At 46.2% G+C, this 23,111-nt stretch overlaps 3 protein-coding genes across 3 annotated transcripts in view; all 3 read left to right on the top strand.

Moving 5' to 3' along the window:
- Nucleotides 1–261: 261 nt before the first annotated feature.
- LOC141121733 (gastrula zinc finger protein XlCGF66.1-like) lies at nucleotides 262–1,159 on the top strand. The gene is made up of 4 exons (XM_073611444.1): nucleotides 262–386; nucleotides 514–648; nucleotides 735–938; nucleotides 1,094–1,159. Exons 1-4 carry the CDS (start codon nucleotides 291–293, stop codon nucleotides 1,157–1,159), a joined length of 501 nt encoding a protein of 166 aa, XP_073467545.1. The 5' UTR covers nucleotides 262–290.
- Nucleotides 1,160–6,513: 5,354 nt separating this feature from the next.
- LOC141121669 (uncharacterized) overlaps nucleotides 6,514–23,111 on the top strand; it is a 112,544-nt gene continuing 95,946 nt past the window's right edge. Inside the window, exons 1-2 of the mRNA XM_073611354.1 lie at nucleotides 6,514–6,698; nucleotides 6,785–6,908. Coding sequence (XP_073467455.1) covers nucleotides 6,525–6,698; nucleotides 6,785–6,908 — 298 coding nt within the window. The 5' untranslated portion in view covers nucleotides 6,514–6,524. The remainder of the gene's footprint in view (nucleotides 6,699–6,784; nucleotides 6,909–23,111) is intronic.
- On the top strand, nucleotides 10,445–12,049 carry LOC141121696 (uncharacterized). The gene has a single exon (XM_073611405.1). The coding sequence runs from the start codon at nucleotides 10,455–10,457 to the stop codon at nucleotides 11,601–11,603; it is 1,149 nt and encodes a 382-aa protein (XP_073467506.1). The 5' UTR covers nucleotides 10,445–10,454; the 3' UTR covers nucleotides 11,604–12,049.

The raw sequence follows: 23,111 nt of genomic DNA, 5'->3' as shown, positions 1-23,111 counted from the left end.
TCTGCTTGGTGCCGCAGCGCCATGAGTGTAAGTGAGATCTGGGTACTTGTCAAAACTAGATACACACTCCCCCTCAAAAAAATGACATGCCAAATGTGGCATTTCAGGAGGTCTTGAGTCCTTAAAGCAGAAGTTCCACTTTTGGATGGATTTCTGCTTTAAATGTACAGCAACCCTCCAACTACTCCCCTCACATCTACATTCTATTATTGTGTGACCAATACCATCCAAATAATTCTTACTTTCATTTCCCAAAGTTATCCGTCTACAAGGAGACCTGTATAGATCAAATGACGGCGCCAATGAGGATGGAGGAGGACCGGAGTCACATGACTGAGAAGATACTAAACCTCACCCTGGAGATCATCTACCTGCTGACCGGAGAGGTGAGGAGGATTCTGGGAGGTCACATGACATCACTCTTATCTCTATTAATAAAACACAGACCTGACCGGAGAGGTGAGGAGGATTCTGGGATTCTAACATGATGTTCCTATTGGTTCCTCAATACAGAGATTTCCTCTTGTGAAGTCAGGTGATCATATGACCATCACAGTGCCTCCATGTGACTCCCTAAAACCCGAGAGACACAACATGCAGAAGATTCTAGAAGTCACCAAGAAAATGATGGAGCTGCTGACAGGAGAGGTGAGCAGTGCTGGGAATTCTGGGACATTATCCAGTAACAGACAAGGGATGTGTCTGGATGGTGACTGTATCATTGTGTGTGTCAGGTTCCTATAAGGTGTCAGGATGTCACTGTCTATTTCTCCATGGAGGAGTGGGAGTATTTAGAAGGACACAAGGATCTCTACAAGGACGTCATGATGGACAATCGGCAGAATGTCAGTTTTGTGAAGAATGTAAGGAAGGAATTTCCCCGTAATGAGACGATATTGAACCTCACCCTGGAGATCCTCAGCCTGCTGACTGGAGAGGTGAGTGTAATGAAGGGGTTAAATCTAACCATGCTATACACTGGGATGTATTCAGAGTCACTTTAAGTCTTATGATGTTCTACTAATCAATAACGACATCCACACAATTACTATGAATACATGAAGTGTACGTACTCTATGATATTTGGTTATAGCACAAGATGGCGGGATTGGTTATAGAAGAGAACAATTTCAGATTTAGTCCAATCAGTAACCCATAATTACCAGCATGCCACGCCCACTGACTGCTAAATACATGGGTAACATTTCCTGGTGGGTCAGTGAGCCTTTCCAGTAAAACATTAGTGACTCTCTTATATGACTTCTAGAAGGAGCTATAAATCTGACCAGGTTGTAATCATATTGAATGGAGATGTCTGTCCTTTGCCGAATCGGGAACATTGTGGCCAATCCCTGGAGAATAAATATAGAGCTGAACATAGAGGTGAGGGATTATGGAAGCGCAGGGCATTGCCCAGGGGCCCCTTCATAATCTTGCATTACATCATACCAATTTTCTGGGACAGTCAGTCAAGCTTTTTACTACAAGCAAGTAAAGGCGCAAAAACCGGAAGCCTTATATCACCATCATGCTACTGGCAAACTAAAGTTGTAAATATAACTAATATAGTCCATAAAAGTCTATGTGAAGAGGCAGGCTGATATTAAAGAGTCCACACAGAGGGCTGCCTTCCAGGAAGAGCTGAAACCAAGCTCCAAGATCTGCAGGAAAAAACACAAGGGGGGGAGGCGCCTCTAGGTGTAGTATGTAAGCCAATTTATTTAAAAACACTGTACAAACAACTCACATTTTGAAGGATAAAAGACAGCATGTAGTGCGGTTATGATCCAAAGGGGGAGTCCATCAGATCGATCACAGGTGTCTCTGCTGCCTGCCGTGCGTAGGGCTTTGCTGGACACCGCTCGAGCCGGCCGCGGTGGTGATGTGATTCAGAGCGAGGCCTGGAACGCTGGTGGAAGGCAGACGCGGAGCTGTGACGTCACTGGAAAGCGCCGCGTTTCCTGAGCGTACGGGCTACGATGTCACATATAGCCGCGCTCCTTCATCAAGCTACAGATGGATCGTAGTGGCGACTTAAAAGAGAATTGGGGGAGGGGAGGAATGAGGAGAAAGGGAGGGGACGGAGAAGGATGGGAAGGGGAAAAGTAGTGGCCGTATAAAAACACTCATGTCTAGAGGTAGTCTCAATTAATAACAGACTTGCAGGTGATATATATATATATATATATATATGAGATGTACCTATATGAAGAACCAATAAGGGAAGGACGATATAAAAAATTAAATATAAGAACATAATTGAAATAAATGAATAAATGGGCCAATGCATATTAAGCGCAGTATAGGGCCAACAAATTTTAAATATTAAATGGTAATATTAAAAACTAATAATTAATTAAAAAGACCTCAATATTACAGTCAGAGGTATTGGTACATATATATATATATATATATATATATATATATATATATATATATATACACACACATACAGGTACGCATATATACATACACACATATACATGTATACACCTCTGCTGTATAGCCCCCATATATACAACCCATGCAAAGCAGGGAACAAGGAAGCACTCATATGAAGGAACCAGTGCATATAAATGGGTCATATATAATTGATGACTTGTAAAAGCCATATGATGCAATTAAAACAATTTGACCTCTAGGGGACAGTATATAATTACCATTGGGACCACCAATTGGTTTAATTCATTTTTTTTTTTTTTTTTATATATGTGTGTATGTATATATGCGTACCTGTATGTGTGTATATATATATATATATATATATATATATATATATATATATATATTATATATATATATGTGTGTGTACCAATACCTCTGACTGTAATATTGAGGTCTTTTTAATTAAGTATTTTTAATATTACCATTTAATATTTAAAATTTGTTGGCCCTATACTGCGCTTAATATGCATTGGCCATTTTATTCATTTTTATTTATTTCAATTATGTTCTTATATTTAATTTTTTATATCGTCCTTCCCTTATTGGTTCTTCATATAGGTACATCTCATATATATATATATATCACCTGCAAGTCTGTTATTAATTGAGACTACCTCTAGACATGCACCTTTTAATTAGATTTGATAGAGTGTTTTTATACGGCCACTACTTTTCCCCTTCCCATCCTTCTCCGTCCCCTCCCTTTCTCCTCCTTCCTTCCCTCCCCCAATTCTCTTTTAAGTCACCACTACGATCCATCTGTAGCTTGATGAAGGAGCGCGGCTACCGTGACATCGTAGCCCGTACGCTCAGGAAACGCGTCACTTTCCAGTGACGTCACAGCTCCACGTCTGCCTTCCACCAGCGTTCCAGGCCTCGCTCTGAATCACATCACCACCGCGGCCGGCTCGAGCGGTGTCCAGCAAAGCCCTACGCACGGCAGGCAGCAGAGACACCTGTGATCAATCTGATGGACTCCCCCTTTGGATCATAACCGCACTACATGCTGTCTTTTATCCTTCAAAATGTGAGTTGTTTGTACAGTGTTTTTAAATAAATTGGCTTACATACTACACCTAGAAGCTTTTTACTAAGCTGTCCCGGGATAGCCTCAGAATCTAGTCTGCGGGTACAGCAGCAGCCTTTCACTGGGCTAAATCTACAATCAGTATGACATCTCCCCCCACTACTTTTCAACACTTTCCAGGAGTAGAGGAAGAACCCCAGAGGTGGAGCATCTTACTACTGCTGCTGCTTGTGTTGGAGGAATGTGTACTGCTCCGATCCCCACTGGCCCCCCCTCGCCTATTCACCCCATGTGATTGAAGCAGTAGCAAAATGCTCCACCTCTGGAGTTCTTCCTTAACCCCTTCAAAGCACTGGAACTGTAGATTTAGCCCAGTGACAGGCTGCCAGAACAGGTAAGACCTGTGATAGCAGCTTCCCTGCACTGCTCTGCTTGAGGAGACTATATTTGTATTATACATTACTGCACCCTATACTGTGCCCTCTACCCCTCAGCACTGTGCCCATTTACCCCCCTGCGCTGTCCCCTTCTACCCCCCAGCACTGTGTCCCTCTAATCCTCTGAACTGTGCCTCTTTACTCCTCTGTACTATGCCCTTCTACTCCTCTGTACTGTGCCCCTCTACTTCCCTGTACGGTGCCCTCCTGCCCCCCTGTACTTTGCCTTGCTGCCCCTGTACTGTGCCCTGCTACTCCCCTGTACTGTGTCCTCTACTCCTCTGAACTGTGCCCTTCTACTCCTCTGTACTGTGCCCTCCTGCTCCTCTGTACTGTTCCCTCCTGCTCCCTTGTACTGTTCCTATCTGCCCCCCCCTGTACTTTGCCCTTCTGTCCCCCTGTACTTTGCCCTTCTGTCCCCCTGTACTTTGCCATCCCACCCCTCTGTACTGTGCCTTTCTACCCCCCGTACTGTGCCCTCCTGTTCCCCTGTACTGTGCCCTCCTGCTCCCCTGTACTGTGCCCCTCTACTTCCCTGTATGGTGCCCTCCTTCCCTCCTGTACTTTGCCCTGCTGCCCCCTGTACTGTGCCCTGCTACTCCCCTGTACTGTGCCCTGCTACTCCCCTGTACCGCTCCCCTCTACCTCCCTGTACGGTGCCCTTCTTCCCCCTGTACTTTGCCCTTCTGTCCCCCTGTACTTTGCCCTCCTGCCCCTCTGTACTGTGCCTTTCTACTCATTGTACTGTGCCCTCCTGCTCCCCTGTACTGTGCCCCTCTACTTCCATGTATGGTGCCCTCCTGTCCCCCCTGTACTGTGCACTTCTACTCCCCTGTACTGTGCCCCTCTACTCCCCTGTACCGTGCCCTTCTACTCCCCTGTACCGTGCCCTTCTACTCCCCTGTACCATGCCACTCTACTCCCCTGTACCGTGCCCCCTACTCTCCTGTACCATGCCAATCTACCTCCCTGTACCGTGCCCCTCTACCCCCCATACTGTGCCATTCTACTACTCCCCTGTACTGTGTCCCTCTACTCCCCTGTACCGTGTCCCTCTACTCCCCTGTACTGTGCCCTTCTACTCCCCTGTACTGTGCCCTTCTACTCCCCTGTACTGTGCCCTTCTACTCCCCTGTACTGTGCCCTTCTACTCCCCTGTACTGTGCCCTTCTACTCCCCTGTACTGTGCCCTTCTACTCCCCTGTACTGTGTCCCTCTACTCCCCTGTACTGTGTCCCTCTACTCCCCTGTACTGTGCCCTTCTACTCCCCTGTACCATGCCCTTCTACTCCCCTGTACCGTGCCCCCTACTCTCCTGTACCATGCCACTCTACCTCCCTGTACCGTGCCCCTCTACCCCCCATACTGTGCCATTCTACTACTCCCCTGTACTGTGTCCCTCTACTCCCCTGTACTGTGTCCCTCTACTCCCCTGTACTGTGCCCTTCTGTCCCCCTGTACTTTGCCCTCCTGCCCCTCTGTACTGTGCCTTTCTACTCATTGTACTGTGCCCTCCTGCTCCCCTGTACTGTGCCCCTCTACTTCCATGTATGGTGCCCTCCTGTCCCCCCTGTACTGTGCACTTCTACTCCCCTGTACTGTGCCCCTCTACTCCCCTGTACCGTGCCCTTCTACTCCCCTGTACCGTGCCCTTCTACTCCCCTGTACCATGCCACTCTACTCCCCTGTACCGTGCCCCCTACTCTCCTGTACCATGCCACTCTACCTCCCTGTACCGTGCCCCTCTACCCCCCATACTGTGCCATTCTACTACTCCCCTGTACTGTGTCCCTCTACTCCCCTGTACTGTGTCCCTCTACTCCCCTGTACTGTGCCCTTCTACTCCCCTGTACTGTGCCTTTCTACTCCCCTGTACTGTGCCCTTCTACTCCCCTGTACTGTGCCCTTCTACTCCCCTGTACTGTGCCCTTCTACTCCCCTGTACTGTGTCCCTCTACTCCCCTGTACTGTGTCCCTCTACTCCCCTGTACTGTGTCCCTCTACTCCCCTGTACTGTGCCCTTCTACTCCCCTGTACCATGCCCTTCTACTCCCCTGTACCGTGCCCCCTACTCTCCTGTACCATGCCACTCTACCTCCCTGTACCGTGCCCCTCTACCCCCCATACTGTGCCATTCTACTACTCCCCTGTACTGTGTCCCTCTACTCCCCTGTACTGTGTCCCTCTACTCCCCTGTACTGTGCCCTTCTACTCCCCTGTACTGTGCCCTTCTACTCCCCTGTACTGTGCCCTTCTACTCCCCTGTACTGTGCCCTTCTACTCCCCTTTATTGTGCCCTTCTACTCAGCTATACTGTATCATCCTGCCCCCTGTACTGTGCCTCTCTACTCCACTATACTCCGCTCTTTGTTGATTAGTCTTTGATTTATGGCATTTTCTTAATGTTTAAAATTGATTATTTTCAAAGTACTAGTCAATATATCTTTAATTCTATCATCTTTTTATGCTTCATTTTTTGAGAATAGGTGTGTAAATTGGGGCAGGTTGGTAGGGGCCCCAGTTTATTACTTTACCCAGAAGCCCATGATGATATTAAGATGTTCCTGTGGGAGAGTGATATTTATCTTTGTATAACACAGAAATGTGCAGTAATAATGAAGAAATCTACTGAAAATGAGACAAGGAGATCTCATAATATGACCACCAGATCCTCGAGAATCCAGAATCCCATCACCATCCCCCCACCTCCATCCCTGATCCCTACAAGACACAACACACAGAAGATTCTAGAAGTCACCAAGAAGATGATGGAGCTTCTGACAGGAGAGGTGAGCGGTGCTGGGAATTCTGGGACATTATCCAGTAACAGACAAGGGATGTGTCTGGATGGTGACTGTATCATTGTGTGTGTCAGGTTCCTATAAGGTGTCAGGATGTCACTATCTATTTCTCCATGGAGGAGTGGGAGTATTTCGAAGGACACAAGGATCTCTACAAGGACGTCATGATGGATAATCAGCCGCCCCTCACATCACCGGGTAAGAGGAGACTTTATTGTAAAGGAGAGAGCAGTACGGAGGGTCCACCTAGATCCCCCATCATCTGATAAATTATACACAATGTATTCAGTCTCAGGAGTAGTGTTGGGTGAACAGTTCGAGCCAAGCATAGGTTCACCTGTTTGGCCAGCTGAACGCCCCACATTGCACTGCACAGTGCATTCGAAGCCCTGATTGGGTAAAGCCTCCATTGCTTCAGCCAATCAGGGCACATAGCACTGTCAGAGGCATGATTGGACACAGTCATGATGACATCTCCAATCATGGCTCATTGCTCATAGAACCACCCCACACTATAAAAGGTTCCTTTCAAGAGCAGCCATTTTCAGTTTGATATCAGCATGGAGATAGATAGAACAGGGCTCTATTCAGTGCTACTAGTGAGTTAGTATGCTATTGTGATTCTATTGTGAATGCAGAGTGTTAGTGTAGTGTGAATATATTGATAGTGCAGCGTGCGTGTAGTGCGTCTGTTCATTTTTACTGTTGTGTCAGATTAGTGTGTCAAGGCAGGTTTACTGTAGTATATTGAAGTGTGTCAGTGTAGAGTGTCATGGCATTTTACTGCAGTATATTGAAGTGTGTCAGTGTAGAATGTCATGGCATTTTACTGCAGTATATTGAAGTGTGTCAGTGTAGAGTGTCTGGGCATTTTACTACAGTGTATTGTGTAGCGTGTCAGTGCACTTTTACTGCAGTATATTGAGGTGTGCCAAGTGGAGTGTGCCTGTGTAGTAAGGTCCTCAAGTTAAAGTTCACCAAACACCACTTTCTTTGATTAAAGGGCATCCAAGTATACATTTTCCCATCCCCATTACATTTCAGTAATAAACCCCACATCATGTCTGAGAGGCCAACAAGAAGAGACAGATTTTCCCATGGCACTGGGAGGGGACCCGCAGCATATGTGTCCACAGGCAAACTTAAGCCTTCAAAATGGGCACTTCTGATTTTTATAGTTTGGGCCCCATGGACTTCAATGGGGTTCATTGTCTCGCTCCGAACTTTTGCAATGTTCAAAAGTTCTGGTGCGAACTGGGGGGGGGGGGGTGTTCAGCATAATCTCTACTCAGGAGATGGGAGGCAGCGGTGTGGGAGTCCTGACCCCTGCGCTATATACTCTATGTTGCACATTACATACTTCTGACTCTGCCCTGTATACTCTGTTATACATTACATAGTCCTGACCTCTGCACTATATACTCTATGTTGTACATTACATCATTCTATCTGCTGTATCTTATACAATATATTGTACATTACATAGTCCTGACTTCTGCTTTCTCCCCTCTACCCACTGCTATATATAAACATATATATATAAACATAATATGTATTCTCTTTTGTTACACCCATTCTCTACCAGCTGGACATTTTATATCTGATGATTTGATTGGAGCACAGACTTTTACATGTTGATAAATATTATAACATCCTTAAACTTTGGACCCTTAAAGAAGAAGTAAACTCTCCCACTCTGAGGCTTCTTTTCATTTAGTCCATTATTTTTAAGTAATTATCAAACTATAGCCACTGTAATCCAGCCCAAATCGCATATTACTTACTTTTTAAAGAAACTTTAAATAATCTTGTTTCCAGAGGTAAGGCAGTGGCATCTTAGATATTGTTTTCTGAGTCCACAATAGAGTGTATTTCCGCCCTTACATGGAGCACTTCCTGTACTGTTAACCAAGCCTCCTCCTTCTCGATCCAACATTTCTATGTCATCCCTGCTTCCCTGTTCATAGCCGACTTGTTTTATTTCACAGTATTTACTTTATCTAGCGTTTGCCTGTGTCAGTCTTATCGGCTTCAGCTGATAAGACTGCAATATACAGTCCGATGCCCAGGTTTACACTCCATGTGATGTCACACGGTCACATGGGGTGTAGTAGGAAGCTCTGAATGATTCTGCAGTCTCCTGGGATTTGAGTGTTGTGCCGCAGGGAGTCCTGATAATAGACAGACAAGCACACAAAGTGTGCTATAAATTAAGGGAGATATGAGCATGCTCCAGTGACGTCATTCTAAAGAACAAAACGGATTACAGCAATACTAAGCAAGTAAGGAGATATCTACAAGCAGTGTCCATTGGGGTTTTCTATGCTGATTTACATGGGATAAAGTTGTGGGGGAGAGTTTACAACCACTTTAAACAGAAAGTGAAAATAAGGGAGGAGTCAATAACCCAATGATGGTGGTCTTCAGGTCATCAGTCCAGTCTTCATCTTGGTTGTTCTCCCCCCATCCTCACTCTCTGACCTCTGGTGGGGCTCAGCCCCGCTGTTATTCATGACTAACTCTTGGACTAAATAAGGAAGTGCAGATCTTCTTGTGTTGGAAAGATGGCAATGAGTGATAGAGGGGGTGGGGACACTCGTCCTATAATCCCCTCATCACTGTCACTCCTGTAAAAGACAGTTCTCGTTGTTTCCTCACTCTCTGACTAAGGTCCATGAATAAAGAAATGAACTGGTAGGACAGTGGTTCTCAACCCCCCTAGTGTCGTGACCCCTTGGTAAAATTTCCCAAGTTGTGGGGACCCCTAACAGTAAATTTATTTTCATAGCGTGGGTTTTCAGTACCCAAGGCAAGACAAGTAATTTGTGCCCCTAACCCACGGACATTTAGCACTCCCTGTGTCCCTTCCACTCGTACAGTATTAAAACCCCTTATGGTACATTTTAGGATGTACCACTCTCTTTGTGCTCCTTTTATCTCTCTCTATCCTAATTTCTTGTTTTTTTTCTCCATCCCCCTCTCTAGCCATCTTTTTTTGTTTTTTCTCTTATTCTTTCTCTCCCTTTTTCTTTGTTCCTCCCCCTCTTTTCCTCTCCCTTCCATGTATTCTCTATTTTTATTCCTTCTCTTGCTCCTTGGTGGGGATGGAATGAGTGGCAGTGCTGGCAGGGAGTTGGGATGAGTGGCAATGTTCTGATCAGCCAACTTAGGTGCTCTTGATCAAGGTCATCTGCTGATCTGAGAACTGTAGTGTGGACTTTTAATGGCAACTCTAATCACAGGTAGTGTTACTCACTGTGTCTCCAACTTTGTGGTGTCTCATAGCAGTAACATCTATGCCGAAATCAGGAGATAGGCTCTCCTCCAGCCCCTTCCACTTCACATTCCTCACCAGTCAGCTGACCTCTAGTCTCTGCCCCCCAACCATGCCGTGAACTGAATGGGTGGCTGCGAAGAGGCTGAGTGGGCAGCCGCAGGCTCCAGGAACAGCCCTACTGGGAGGCTGCGAAAAGGCTGGGAGAGCAGCAAAGGCTTCGGGAACAGCCCAGGATTCGGTGACCCCTGGCAAATCGTCATTCGACCCCCGAGGGGGTCCCGACCCCCAGGTTGAGAACCACTGTGGTAGGAGATCAGAGGACCCATTTACTAGTTACCTTGAGGGTGGAATTGTAAGATCCTCAGAGACAAAGCTGCCTAATGTGGGCGGAGTCCTGGTTTAGGGCAACCAATCTGCTCATGTCTAGTAATAATCTTTTTCTTTCTATTTTAGTAGATGGACGGGAGATGAGGAAAACCTCAGAGGATTGTCTCACTTTGTCTCCAGACTGTAAAGTAGAAGATGAGGACATCACACAGTATAGTCCAGGAGAAAACCCGGCTACCTCAAATGTCCATCGGGCACCACACAGTGTAGATGGACCATCATATTCCTCTTATCCTGAGGAACCTCAGACTGTGAGGGACGGTGCCGTCCTTCCAACAGATAAGAGTTTTTCCTGTACCGAGTGTGGGAAGTGTTTCCATATTAAATCCAAACTTAATGTGCACAAAAGATCTCACACAGGAAAGAAGCCGTATTCCTGTCCTGAGTGTGGGAAATGTTTTTCAGTAAAGTCCAATCTTTACACACATCAGAGATCTCACACAGGGGAGAAGCCTTATTCCTGTCCTGAGTGTGTAAAATGTTTTTCAGTAAAGTCCAATCTTTACACACATCAGAGATCTCATACGGGGGAGAAGCCGTATTCTTGTCCTGAGTGTGGGAAATATTTTTCACAGAAGTCCAGTCTTTATAAACATCAGAGATATCACACGGGGGAGAAGCCATATTCCTGTCCTGAGTGTGGGAAATGTTTTTCAGAGACATCCTATCTTTACACACATCAGAGATCTCACACGGGGGAGAAGCCATATTCTTGTCCTGAGTGCGGGAAATATTTTTCACAGAAGTCCAGTCTTAACACACATCAGAGATCTCACACGGGGCAGAAACTGTATTCCTGTGCTGAGTGTGGGAAATGTTTTTTAGAAAGGTCCATTCTTTATATACATCAGAGATCTCACACAGGGGAGAAACCGTATTCCTGTCCTGAGTGTGGGAAATGTTTTTCAGTAAAGTCCCATCTTTACAGCCATCAGAGATCTCACACAGGAGAGAAGCCTTATTCCTGTCCTGAGTGTGGGAAATGTTTTTCAGACAAGTCCAATCTTAACAGACATCAGAGATCTCACACAGGGGAGAAGCTGTATTCCTGCGCTGAGTGTGGGAAATGTTTTTCACAGACGTCCAATCTTTACAAACATCAGAGATCTCACACGGGGGAGAAGCCGTATTCCTGTTCTGAGTGCGGTAAATGTTTTTCAGAGAAGTCCTATTTTTACAGACATCAGAGATCTCACACGGGAAAGAAGCCACGTTCCCGTCCTGAGTGAGGGAATTGTTCCTCACTGAAGTCCTGTCTTCCTGTACATCAGGGATCCCACACAACCCTCGAGGTGTATTAGTGCCTTGAGTGCAGGAAATGTCTTCTATATGAATGTTGCTGGACATCACAGCTCTCATGTGGGGAAGAAGCACACCCTGATATACACCTCAGATATACTCCATGGCTGATCTTCATCATGTAAGAAACTGTTCATAAGGAGATCAGAGATCACCAAAGACATGGATGAAGTGTTGTACTGTGTTGGCCATTGATGGCAGTAGAAAAATAAAAATGGAGTCATTACCTTTCATTGGCTGAGTACATTTTGTGGTGTAAGCTTTCACAAACACTAATGCCGCGTACACACGGTCGGAATTTCCATCAGAAAAAGTCCAATGGGAGCTTTTCATCTTATATTCCGACCGTGTGTATGCTCCATCTGACTTTTTGCATCGAAAATTCAGACGGACTTAGATTGAGAACATTTTTTTCCGACAGAACAAATTTCTATCGGAAAAAACGCTCGTCTGTATGCTGTTCCGAAGAGATTAGCAGAAGGAGCCCAAAGGGTGGTGCACTGGCTATTGAACTTCCTTTTTCTAGTGCCGTCGTACGTGTTTTACGTCACCGCGTTCCTGATGGTCGGAATTTGGTGTGACCGTGTGTATGCAAGACAGCTTGAGCGGAATTCTGTCGGAAAAAACCTTCAGAGTTTATTCCAACGGCAAAACCGGTCGTGTGTACAAGGGCATTAGAGGTCTATTTATTTGTATGAATGTGACCAGCATTTACCCAGCTGTGATGAATATTGGATGTATTTTATTTCATGCACTGAATTCCTTGGCTCCATCTAGTGGTCATAATGCAGTATTATGCTGCGAGGGGCATTCAAGTCAAACCGAGACTTTTTATTTTACAGGTATAAAAAGGGATGGTAGAGTGGCGGTACTACATTTAGTGGTAAGTGTGTCCTATTACTGATAGGTGGAGCACAAGTAGCAGTCAGTCCAGGGACTGTTATTCAAGATGGCAGATAACAGTGTTAGCGGAACAGCGTGTGGTGATGAAGTTTCTTGTGAACGAAGGTGTAAAACCTGCAGATATCTACAGAACACTTCAAGCACAGGGGACCAGTGACACTAATACAGTGATCAGTACTAAAAATATGCACTGTCACTGTACTGATGACACTGGCTAGGAAGGTGCTAACATCAGGATTAATCAAAGCATTAACTCTGTGCCTAGCCAGTGTTTGTGTACTGTGGGGGAGGTGCCTTTTACTAGGGGATGGCATGATCAATGTCACTGCATGTAGACATGTACAATTCATTTCGTTCTGAAGTGAAATTTGGACAAATTTTCATTTTTCAGAAATTCAGATGTAATTGAATCTTATAATTGCAATAGTACCGATCTTTAAAGAATCTGAAAAAAAGGGGAAAAAATTCGGACGGAATTCAAATTGGTTTGAATAGTATCAAAATAGATTTTAAATTATTTTTTAATTGTTTTTGAATTCGAAAAGTTTTTGAATTTAAATAGCTTTCCAATTTCCAAAGAGAATAAAAGAGGTAAGAAAATAAAGGAATAGAATAGAAAAGAATGTAACAGAAAATAAAAAAATAGGATAGAATAGAAATGAACGGAACAGAATAAAATAAAATAAAATAAAAAATAATATAACCATCTTCTGATGAAAAGAATAGAATAGAAAAAAAAAAGAATAGAATAGACTAAAATAGAATAGAATTAAAAAAAACAATAGAATAGAATATAACCATTTCCCAAAATTCAAATAGAATCAATTTGAAGATAAATAAATAGACCTCCTAACAATGTTATTACCAGGCTGCAGCTAGGGGGAGCTCTAGTGTTTAGAGTGTGACCACAGCAGAGTGATCCCACCTAGCTCACATTAACCCTTTCACTACCAGAGCTGTTTTTTGCAATTTTTTTTCCACACGTTAAAATGCAGATTTTCGGCCTGAAGATTAGATAAAACCCCCAAACCTATATTTTCTGAAAGCAGAGGCCCTGGAGAATAAAATGGTGGTAGTTAAAATTGTTTTATGTCTCACGTTATCGGCTCAATTAGTAAAAATACACTAAATGTGGTTTAGAGCACACCAATACAATACTGTACCCAATTTTTGGTAAAATATAAAAGAGGAGGTTGTGCTGAGTAAATAGATACCAAACATGTCCAGCCCTAAAATTGTGTGTGCCGGTGAAATGAAGAAAAATTCTGGTATTTAAAAACTGCCCTTAGGTGACACTTCCGCTGTCATGGATGTACTATATGTTCTACTGACCTATATAACTGCTTCCAGGTGGCCAGGTCAGTATGACATATGTCCATGGCTTTCCCCTCATAAACCAACACTGGGAGGAGTCTGTGTCCCCCTCCCCTCTTCATATAATTCAAGTAGATCTGTCATGAGAGCAATATGTAGAAGTTCTCCAAACCATCAGGAGATGGGGAAAAAGTGGATAAAAGACGATGGTAGAGATGGGACTAAGTGTAGTGATAATACCAGAAGGTGTGAGATTGTTCTAGAAGATCAGAAGTACAGGGCATGTACTCACATCTGTGAGGTTGTGGAAAACCCATCCAGGGATCAGACAACCTATCTGAGGATTTGTGGAGAATATGTCTGCCACCTCACTGAAGTCAATGGGTGGTCACACTCCATGGTCCTCAGGGAATTCCGGATGGTCTTATACTAAGCAGTGTTTGGATCCTGGTGGAGAACTTTCACCCCAAGAAAAATGAGGGCGAGGTCAGCAGAGGAGCCCATAGTAAAGGAGGAACCTCTGAAATGTTTTCTTCAAAAGGTCGGTGATTATTGGACAAGAACTATAAAATACACCATCAACGCGTTTCATGGCTTCAAAGTGTCACTTCATCAGGACAGGTGTAAGAAGACAATATAAAAAAAGGGAATGAAATAAAAGTCCAGTATATCGTATTATAAAGACCCAAGTCAGATACAATTCATGCACAGGACTGAGATTTATAGCAAAATAGGATTTGTATTATGTTAGACAAGGTGATGAGATATATGGAGAGGATGATCAATACATGGAGAAATAAATCTATTCTATCACATAAGGGAATCAATAGATCAATAAATGACATCAACCAATCAATAAGATCCATTTCATGTGATAGATTTATAATTCTGTGCACTGGTTATGTTGGAGGATCAAACCGTGATTACTGGATATTGGAAACATTCCTATTGATCAGATGATTGCTGATTGATTAGGGCACTTCCACACTGAGGTGCGGAGGCATCAGCGGTAAAGTGCCGCTAGTTTTAGCAGCGCTTTACCATCGTTTTAGAGGTGCTTTTCAGCCATGAGCGGGGCTCTTTTAACCCCCGCTAGCGGCCAAATAAAGGGTTAAAAGCGCCCGCAAGGGCAGGGGCGCTTTAGGAGTGGTGTATACACCGCTCCTTAAGCGCCTCAAAGATGGTGCTTGCAGGATTTTTTTTAACGACCCGCAAGCACACCACTCTGGTGTAAAAGCCCTCAGGCTTGCACACTGGAGTGACAGGAGATACGCTTTGCAGGTGCTATTTTTAGTGCTATAGCACCTGTAAAGTGCCTCAGTGTGAAAGTAGCCTTATTGCTGGGAATAAAGTCCAATAAAAATGGAGATTTGATGGATTATTGATATAAAAATCTCTTCATATTCCATGGAATAAATAAATGTAAAATAGTTTTGGATTGGATGTAATAAATCTCTATAAAAAGCAGTGGCGGTTGGTGCTCCAAATTTTTTATTTTTTTTTGGGGGGGGGCGCAAACAAATTAAACTGTTAGTAATTTATCAGGTGATCATATATCATTACTGCTAGATATAACTGTGCCCATCAATTGCAGCCTCACTGTGCCCGTCAAATGCAGCCTCACTGTGCCTGTCAAATGCAGCCTCACTGTGCCCATCAAATTCAGCCTCACCCGGCCCGTCAAATGCAGCTTCACTGTGCCTGTCAATTGCAGCCTCACTGTGCCCATCATATGCAGCCTCACTGTGCCCACTGAATGCAGCCTCATTGTGCCCATCAGTTGCAGCCTCACTGTGCCCATTGAATGCAGCCTCACTGTGCCCGTCAATTGCAGCCTCACTGTGCCCGTCAATTGCAGCCTCACTGTGCCCATCATATGCAGCCTCGCTGTGCCCATCAAATGCAGCCTCACTGTGCCCATCAAATGCAGCCTCACTGTGCCTGTCAAATGCAGCCTCACTGTGCCATTCAATTACAGCCTCTCTGTGCTCATCAATTGCAGCCTCACTGTGCCCATCATATGCAGCCTCACTGTGCCCGTCAAATGCAGCCTCACTGTGCCCATCAAATGCAGCCTCACTGTGCCCATCAAATGCAGCCTCACTGTGCCTGTCAAATGCAGCTTCACTGTGCCCGTCAATTGCAGCCTCTCTGTGCTCATCAATTGCAGCCTCACTGTGCCCATCATATGCAGCCTCACTGTGCCCATCATATGCAGCCTCACTGTGCCCGTCAAATGCAGCCTCACTGTGCCCATCATATGCAGCCTCACTGTGCCCATCAGGCATCTTGTCTACCCCCTCCACCTGAGGCAGAGTGCCTGCAACTAAACAAAATGAAATAAGGGGCTCAGCAGAGGACACTGAAGGGGCTCGCTCACCTATTATCAATGGTCTCTACAAGGATCAAGATTCTGCCATGAAATCAGAAGCAAACTCTTCCCTAGATAAGTAGAAGGAAGGATGTGCTGTTGCATGGCCAGAGCCCGAGTGGGGACAACTGTCCAAACAGAGGGTACAAGTGACCTGTGGACAGAGTCTACCACCCCACATGAGTTCAGTCTGAGCTAGCAAGGCTATTCAACACTTTGCACTGCACTTAATCTGTCTTGTGTGCAGCAAACTGTCCCCATAGGGGTACTTACAATCTCTATAGCAGCAGAGAGGGAAGGGTAAAGTCTTCTGTGCCAAGCACTACAGACTTATAATAAAAGAAATAACCAAGCCTTTAGTATCACTTTATGCTGCTACTGCAAAATAAACTATAAATACACATTGAAGGATACCAGTCACAAGAAAAATATGGATGCTCCCATCATTGATTTTTCTTCTGAAAATGACAGTTCCATGACAGTAATGCTGACAATTTTGCTTCAGTACCATCAATCACTGACCTGGGACAAGTGAGTAAATACATACTTTTGTGTTCTTCTTAGAGTTTCTGAACTGTATACTTGTCCCTGCTCAGTGATCCACTGTACTGAATATAAGGGGATCAACATAACAGCCAGTCAGCAAGAATTTTAAGAAAAAAAATCAGCAATCACGTCCCCCATGGAGCTTTAATTATTACAAACAGCACTTTGGTCCCTCAGCTCTGGTTCACACATGTGGAGTCTCTGACAAGCTCTAGTAGCAGGTCTGTCCTCCCTCTGGGGCAAGCAGACAGGCTCAGACTAAGTCCAGCAGTCAATAACCTTCATAGACATACATGTTGCAGTGCTCCTGTAAGGACTACTATTCTCATAATCCTCCTTGTCTGCATGCAAGTCCTCTCTGACACCCCTATTGTCTCTTGCTCTTACACCCTCTGATTTGATCTGATTATGAACTGCCAGGACTCGGAGGGTGGAGGAGAGCAGAGAGTGAGCAGAGTTTACACAGATTCCGTTCTTGTCACTGATCTGCAGCAATCATTCACATCGATCATCCACAATCGCTTCCCCTCCTTCTCGGCAGACTCCATATGCAGGAAGGAAGATGGTGGATGTATATAGCTGTATACACTACAGTCAGGACAGATGATGTGGTAAGGTCTCTCTGTTCTCTCCTCCAGACTGGCCGATCTGTGTGTACACAACTACATTCTACACATACCCTGCTCCTCCAGCCACGTGATCATGCCCGGGCCCAGTCTGCACTACCACAGGACTCATGTGGTGGAGAGAAGAGTGTAAGTGTGTGCGCCTTTGCAGAGCAGAGTGGCGGGCTGGAGGCTGGCAGTGGGAACTTGAACGATCATGGCATTGGTGACCAGCTGTGGTCCATGGGCAGCACTGAGATGGACGGTGCCTGTTAGCTTACCTGTCCGGTCCGGCAGGCCGTACTCTGCTTCTATTCCATCCAAGTGAGTGGTGGGAAAGCAGAAGTGACGGTTCTGCGAAAAGCACCGCCTACCGTCCTCCCGACCCGGCAATCACAAACAAGCAACAGAAGGAATCAGTGGAGAGTGGGTGTGTTCCGGACACATGGCTTGCGCCCAGAGGACACTCCAAAGACCGCCAAATGAAACTTTTCAGCTGCAATCACCTGATCGCAACAGTCAAGCTTCCCATAGACAGCTCAGTGTCCGGACACACTTAAAGGACCACTTTTTTTTTATGTCTAGCTTTGGAGGGACAGCGCCCCTGTGCCCCCTACTGATGGGCCGCCATTGCCGGTACCTTCCCATAAGTCTCTCATTGTCAGGAAAGAGACAAGTACCAGCCTCGTCAATATCACTGCCTTCCTTCGCACATGCGCGGTAGAGTGGCACTCCGGCGCATCCCTGTGCACAATTCGGCTAAACGGCTAATGTTTGTGTGCAATTCAGCGAAACGGCTAATGCGCATGCGCGGTTCAGCGGAACGGCGAACGCACGTACGCAATAGCGTGCACAGCATGACCCTCCCACTGGCCTATAAAAGCCACTCTGTGCCATGACCAGATTGCTGGTTTGTCTTTCAGCTCCCCATGTGTTTCCTGATTGTATCCTGATTCTTGATTACCTGTTGTGACCCGGATTGACCCTGACCTGCTCTGATCTCTTCCTGCATCTGACCCTCGGCTTGCCTCCCAGACTTCTCCACTTGCTTCCTGTATTTGACCCTCGGCCTGTCTACGGATATTGCTTCCTGTCTCCAGTGATTGACCCTCGGCCTGCTCCTGGACTTTGCTATTATCTTCAGTGTTCGACCCCTGGCTTGCTCACAGACTTTGTTTCCAGTTACCTGTGTTTGACCCTCGGCCTGTTTATGGACTTTGCTATCAATCTTCAGTACTAGTCATCAGCCTGCTGACAGACCTGCTAACAGTCCTTTGCACGAGACTGTTTTGCCTATTTAGAGACTCTTACTAGATCAGCTGTTCATCCTCCTTCTTGAGCTTCAGCATCTTCCAGTCCTGCACAGCTGTCTCCCTGCCAGTGACCTTCACGCAAGACCTGCCCAGCCTGCTTGTGACTCATGCCTCTTTGTGCCCTTCACCCCCTGTACCATCTCCAGGAGTGGCGTGCGCTTAGTCACAAGAGGTTACCGCTCTCAGTGACTCGGCCTCGGTGAGTACCCTTATCTGACACTCATACACTCCTTTACCTATATCTGAAACTACCATTCTATGCAGCTCAGGGAAAAAGATCAGATGTCCATTCCAGTTCATCCCATTACCTCCCCCAGCTACATCTCCCCCCTCCCAGTACCTTTCCTCCCCTCTCTCTTCCCCCCTCATGCCTCCCCTTTCCCCACAACCACCTCCTGCCCCCAATCAAAGCCACCTGTCCCCCTCCCCCTTTCCAACTCCAGTTTCCCTTTCACCCCTTCCCTCACCCCTTTCTTTGCCCCATCTACCCTCCCACCCCTTTGCTGCCCCCCTCCCTCATCTCCTCCCTGATCATTTCCCTCCCCCCCTCCCCTACCTTACCATTCCTCCCCACTCTGCCAATCTTTCTCTCTCCCCCCCGCCCTGGTCCCCCCCCCTTATTTTTCCCCAGCATTTACATCAGACTGACTCTTTCCCACAGATTTTGGTATCAGAGACACACCAGTTTGGGCTACATCCCCACTCATCATAGCATGCAGCAGAAGGTCAGTTACCAAACAAATTTTCTGTTAAAATATATCTTGTTTAAGTATCTTTTAGATGTATTATAGCCTACATCATTTTTAAAGAAGCTCCTCTTATCCATTTCAATAATCTGCTTCTCCTTCCCTTCAGCTTTTTTTTATTAGTTTTTATTAGGTTTTAAATATGTAGACTGTATTCTTTTTAAATACAGCTTCACCCTTTTGTAGAATGTTTTGACATATAGGACATGTAAATTATTTTTATACTCTAACCTTTATTGTACATCATGCTATATACATATATGTTTCTGTACATTTTTTTTTGTCTCTGATAGCCCTGAAGAAGGGACAGTCTGTGTTCCCCCAAAATGCGTTGGCTTTATCAAGTTTATCAAGTTTTGCTAAAAGGGCTCACCGCCAGCTTTCTGCTAAGTTGGGCCAGATTCATCGGGATCAAACTCTCCCAACCCGCCCCCCACCATCACCTACTCACAGAACCTCAACTGAGGAAGTCAGTCCAGCGTGATCTCCAACCTTTAAGTGCTACATGTGGCAGTCTCTCTGGGTGTCCTGGTGTACTCACTCTGTCCTCCTTGCTTTTACTGCTTTTCAGGTAAGATTCCAAGTCAAACCGCTCTGCTGAATGGATCCTCCTGAGCCAATCCAAGCCCAGCCTGCATATGGGGTCTCCCCTAGGCCACCAACAGCCTCCTCAGCACTCCATCTTCCACCTGACTCCTCTGATAGCATGGCTCTCCCATATTTAAGGGCTGGCCTAACCACCCTGTCAGGACAGTATGTCGGGTATTGGCCAGGTTCCACTAAGTATGCAGATCAACCCTCCTGGCCTCCACCCACTAACTTCTAGAAGTTTCTCCAAACTTCCAGAAACAGGGAGAGGCACCAGAGACCTGCCTCTGTGAGTCATCCAGCCTGAACTGCAGTAAACTATGACCCAGAATCCAGGCTCACACTTAACATGAGTCAATAAATTTGCCTGTACTTTAACTAATAGCACACTAGAGGGTGATACACAGAAAATAAACGTATTTATCGGCGTATAACACGCACAGGTGTATAACACGCACATTAATTTTAAGATGGAAGTTTCAGGAAAAAAAGTTAAATTTTAAATAAGGAACTTTGAAGCAAAATAAGGGTCAGTGCCCACCTGCAACTCACCATTGCCATCAATACAGCCTGTCCAATGCCCATTTGCAGCCTCACCATTGCCACCAATGCAGCCTCATCCATGCCCATCTGCGGCCTCACAACTGCCATCAATGCAACCTCATCAGTCCACATCAATGCAGCTGCCTCACCATTGCCATCAATGCAGCTGCCTCACCATTGCCATCAATGCAGCAGCCTCACCATTGCCATGAATGCAGCAACTTCACCATTGCCATCAATGCAGCAGCCTCACCATTGCCATCAGTGCAGCCTCATCCATGCCCATCTGCGGCCTAGAGGGGACAGGGAGGGGGGCGGCCCAGGAGACGGGACTTCCTTTCACAAAGGCCGCCAAGTAAACAGGAGATTCTCACTGTATGTAATCTGACAGCGCTCGTCCCGCCCCCCTCCCTGTCCCCTCCGAGGCATCTAAAATTGAAGTATTGGCGTATAACACGCACGTGCTATTTGCACCCAATTTTTAGGGTGAAAAAGTGAGTGTTATACGCCAATAAATACAGTAAGTAAGAGGCACTACCAGCCCTCCTGGCAAGTGCAGTATAAAGACGTTTTTAAAGCGGGGGTCCACCTATCTATCGTTTTTTTTTTTTTTTAGTTCATTCACAAACTTTTCTTCTCAGCATTACATACTCACATATTGTGTGTAATATGTCCACCTGTGTCAGATTTCCTCGGAAAGAATAACTTATATTATTCACTGCAGGCGGTTTCCATCTTCATTGTGGGCATTTGAAGCCCACAAGCATTTATTTCCTGGATGCTGTGAATGCTGTGCTCCCAGCATTCACCGCTCGTTCCCGCACATGCTCAGTGGCATCCTGGGAAGCCTGAGACTAGCTCCCAGGAGTCTGGGAGAGGCTAGACACATGCCTACTCCCACGGGAGGAGAACCAGGAAGTGCAAAGAAGAATAGAAAAATAAAAGGTAATTAATGCGATTTAAATTTTTTTAAATGGCATGTCAGCATCTAGGCAAGGAAGACAATACATACAGATATTGTTCAAAATTTGGGTGGAACCCCGCTTTAAGTGTCTAAGTGAAATATAAAGACATATTTATTAGTAAACACAATTGGCAACTCACATGTATAAGTAAGCTATGCGCGCTTCATAAAAAAAAGCAAGTCGCTGTAATAAATGTGGCTGTCTCCCTGAGAGCGATCTCCATGAGGTGTACACAGCTCCAGTGCTGACAGGTCCCTCTGCTTGCCTCAGAACTATGCTGAAATGCATCGGCCAACTAGGCAGAAGTGATGTCACAATTGGAGGATAACTTAGCATGGCTAAACATTTCAGAGCACGAACACTGCTTTCTCAAGCCTTGGCTTGAGAAATAAGTGTGCATGCTCTGAAATGCGTAGACACCCCCTTGCAAAAGCCTGTGACGTTTTAGGGGGCGTGATCAACATCACCCAGTGACCACGCCCCCTAAAACGTCACAGTCCCAGCATGCCCAGGGACTGTGACATCAAAAGGGGGCGGGGTCTCCGCCTATATAAGTCACAACGCAGCCCTCGGAGAGCAGTCCAGCCGGAGAGAGCGTCGTGTCAACATCTGGGGAAGAGAAGACAAGAAGCCCAGAAGCCCAGAAGTCCGGACCTCTGCTGGCAAGAGAGCTACCTGAAGACAGCAGAGGAGCCGGCCGAAGAACAGGAACACCGGGAGAAGAGAGCGGAGAAGAACCAACCGGACGCCGGGAGAAGATGAAGCGGAGGGACCCCCGAAGCCGGAAGAAGACCCCCGAAGTCGGAGGAAGATCCCCCCCCGGAGCTGTTTAATAAAATATTTTAAAAACCTGTGTAGTGTGTTTTATTACTTACACTTTTTCCCTAGGTGAATGGGTAGGGGTACCATGTACCCCATACTCATTCACATAGGGTGGGGAGCCGGGATCTGGGGGCCCCCTTATTAAAAGGGGCTCCCGGATTCCGATAAGCCCCCCGCCCGCAGACCCCGACAACCAACGGCCAGGGTTGTCGGGAAGAGGCCCTTGTCCTCATCAACATGGGGACAAGGTGCTTTGGGGTGGGGGGGCCCCGCAGGGCGCCCCCCTCCCCCAAAGCACCCACCCCCCATGTTGAGGGCATGCGGCCTGGTACGGTTCAGGAGGGGGGGGGCGCTCGCTCGTCCCCACCCCCTTTCCTGACCGGCCAGGCTGCGTGCTCGGATCGGGGGTCTGGTATGGATTTTAGGGGGGACCCCACGCCGTCTTTTCGGCGTAGCGGGGTTCCCTTTATAATCCATACCAGACCTAAGGGCCTGGTATGACCCGCGACGGGGCTCGCAAGGTGTCAATCTCGCCGATAAAAGCGGCAAGATTGACATCCTTTGCTAGTCCCGTCGCACCTGAGTCACGTTCAAAATGAACGGACTTGTCCGTGTGTGGGCAAGTCCGTTCATTCTGAAAGTCCGCCGGAACACCGGCGAAAGTCCGTCGGAAAGACGGGCGGACTTAGCCCGCCGGAAAGTCCGGTCGTGTGTGGGCAAGT

The sequence above is a fragment of the Aquarana catesbeiana genome, unplaced genomic scaffold (assembly GCF_042186555.1).
Source record: "Aquarana catesbeiana isolate 2022-GZ unplaced genomic scaffold, ASM4218655v1 unanchor228, whole genome shotgun sequence".
NCBI classification, from domain to species: domain Eukaryota; kingdom Metazoa; phylum Chordata; class Amphibia; order Anura; family Ranidae; genus Aquarana; species Aquarana catesbeiana.
Note: the sequence above shows the minus strand (reverse complement) of the source record. Positions and strands in the feature narration are given on the sequence as shown.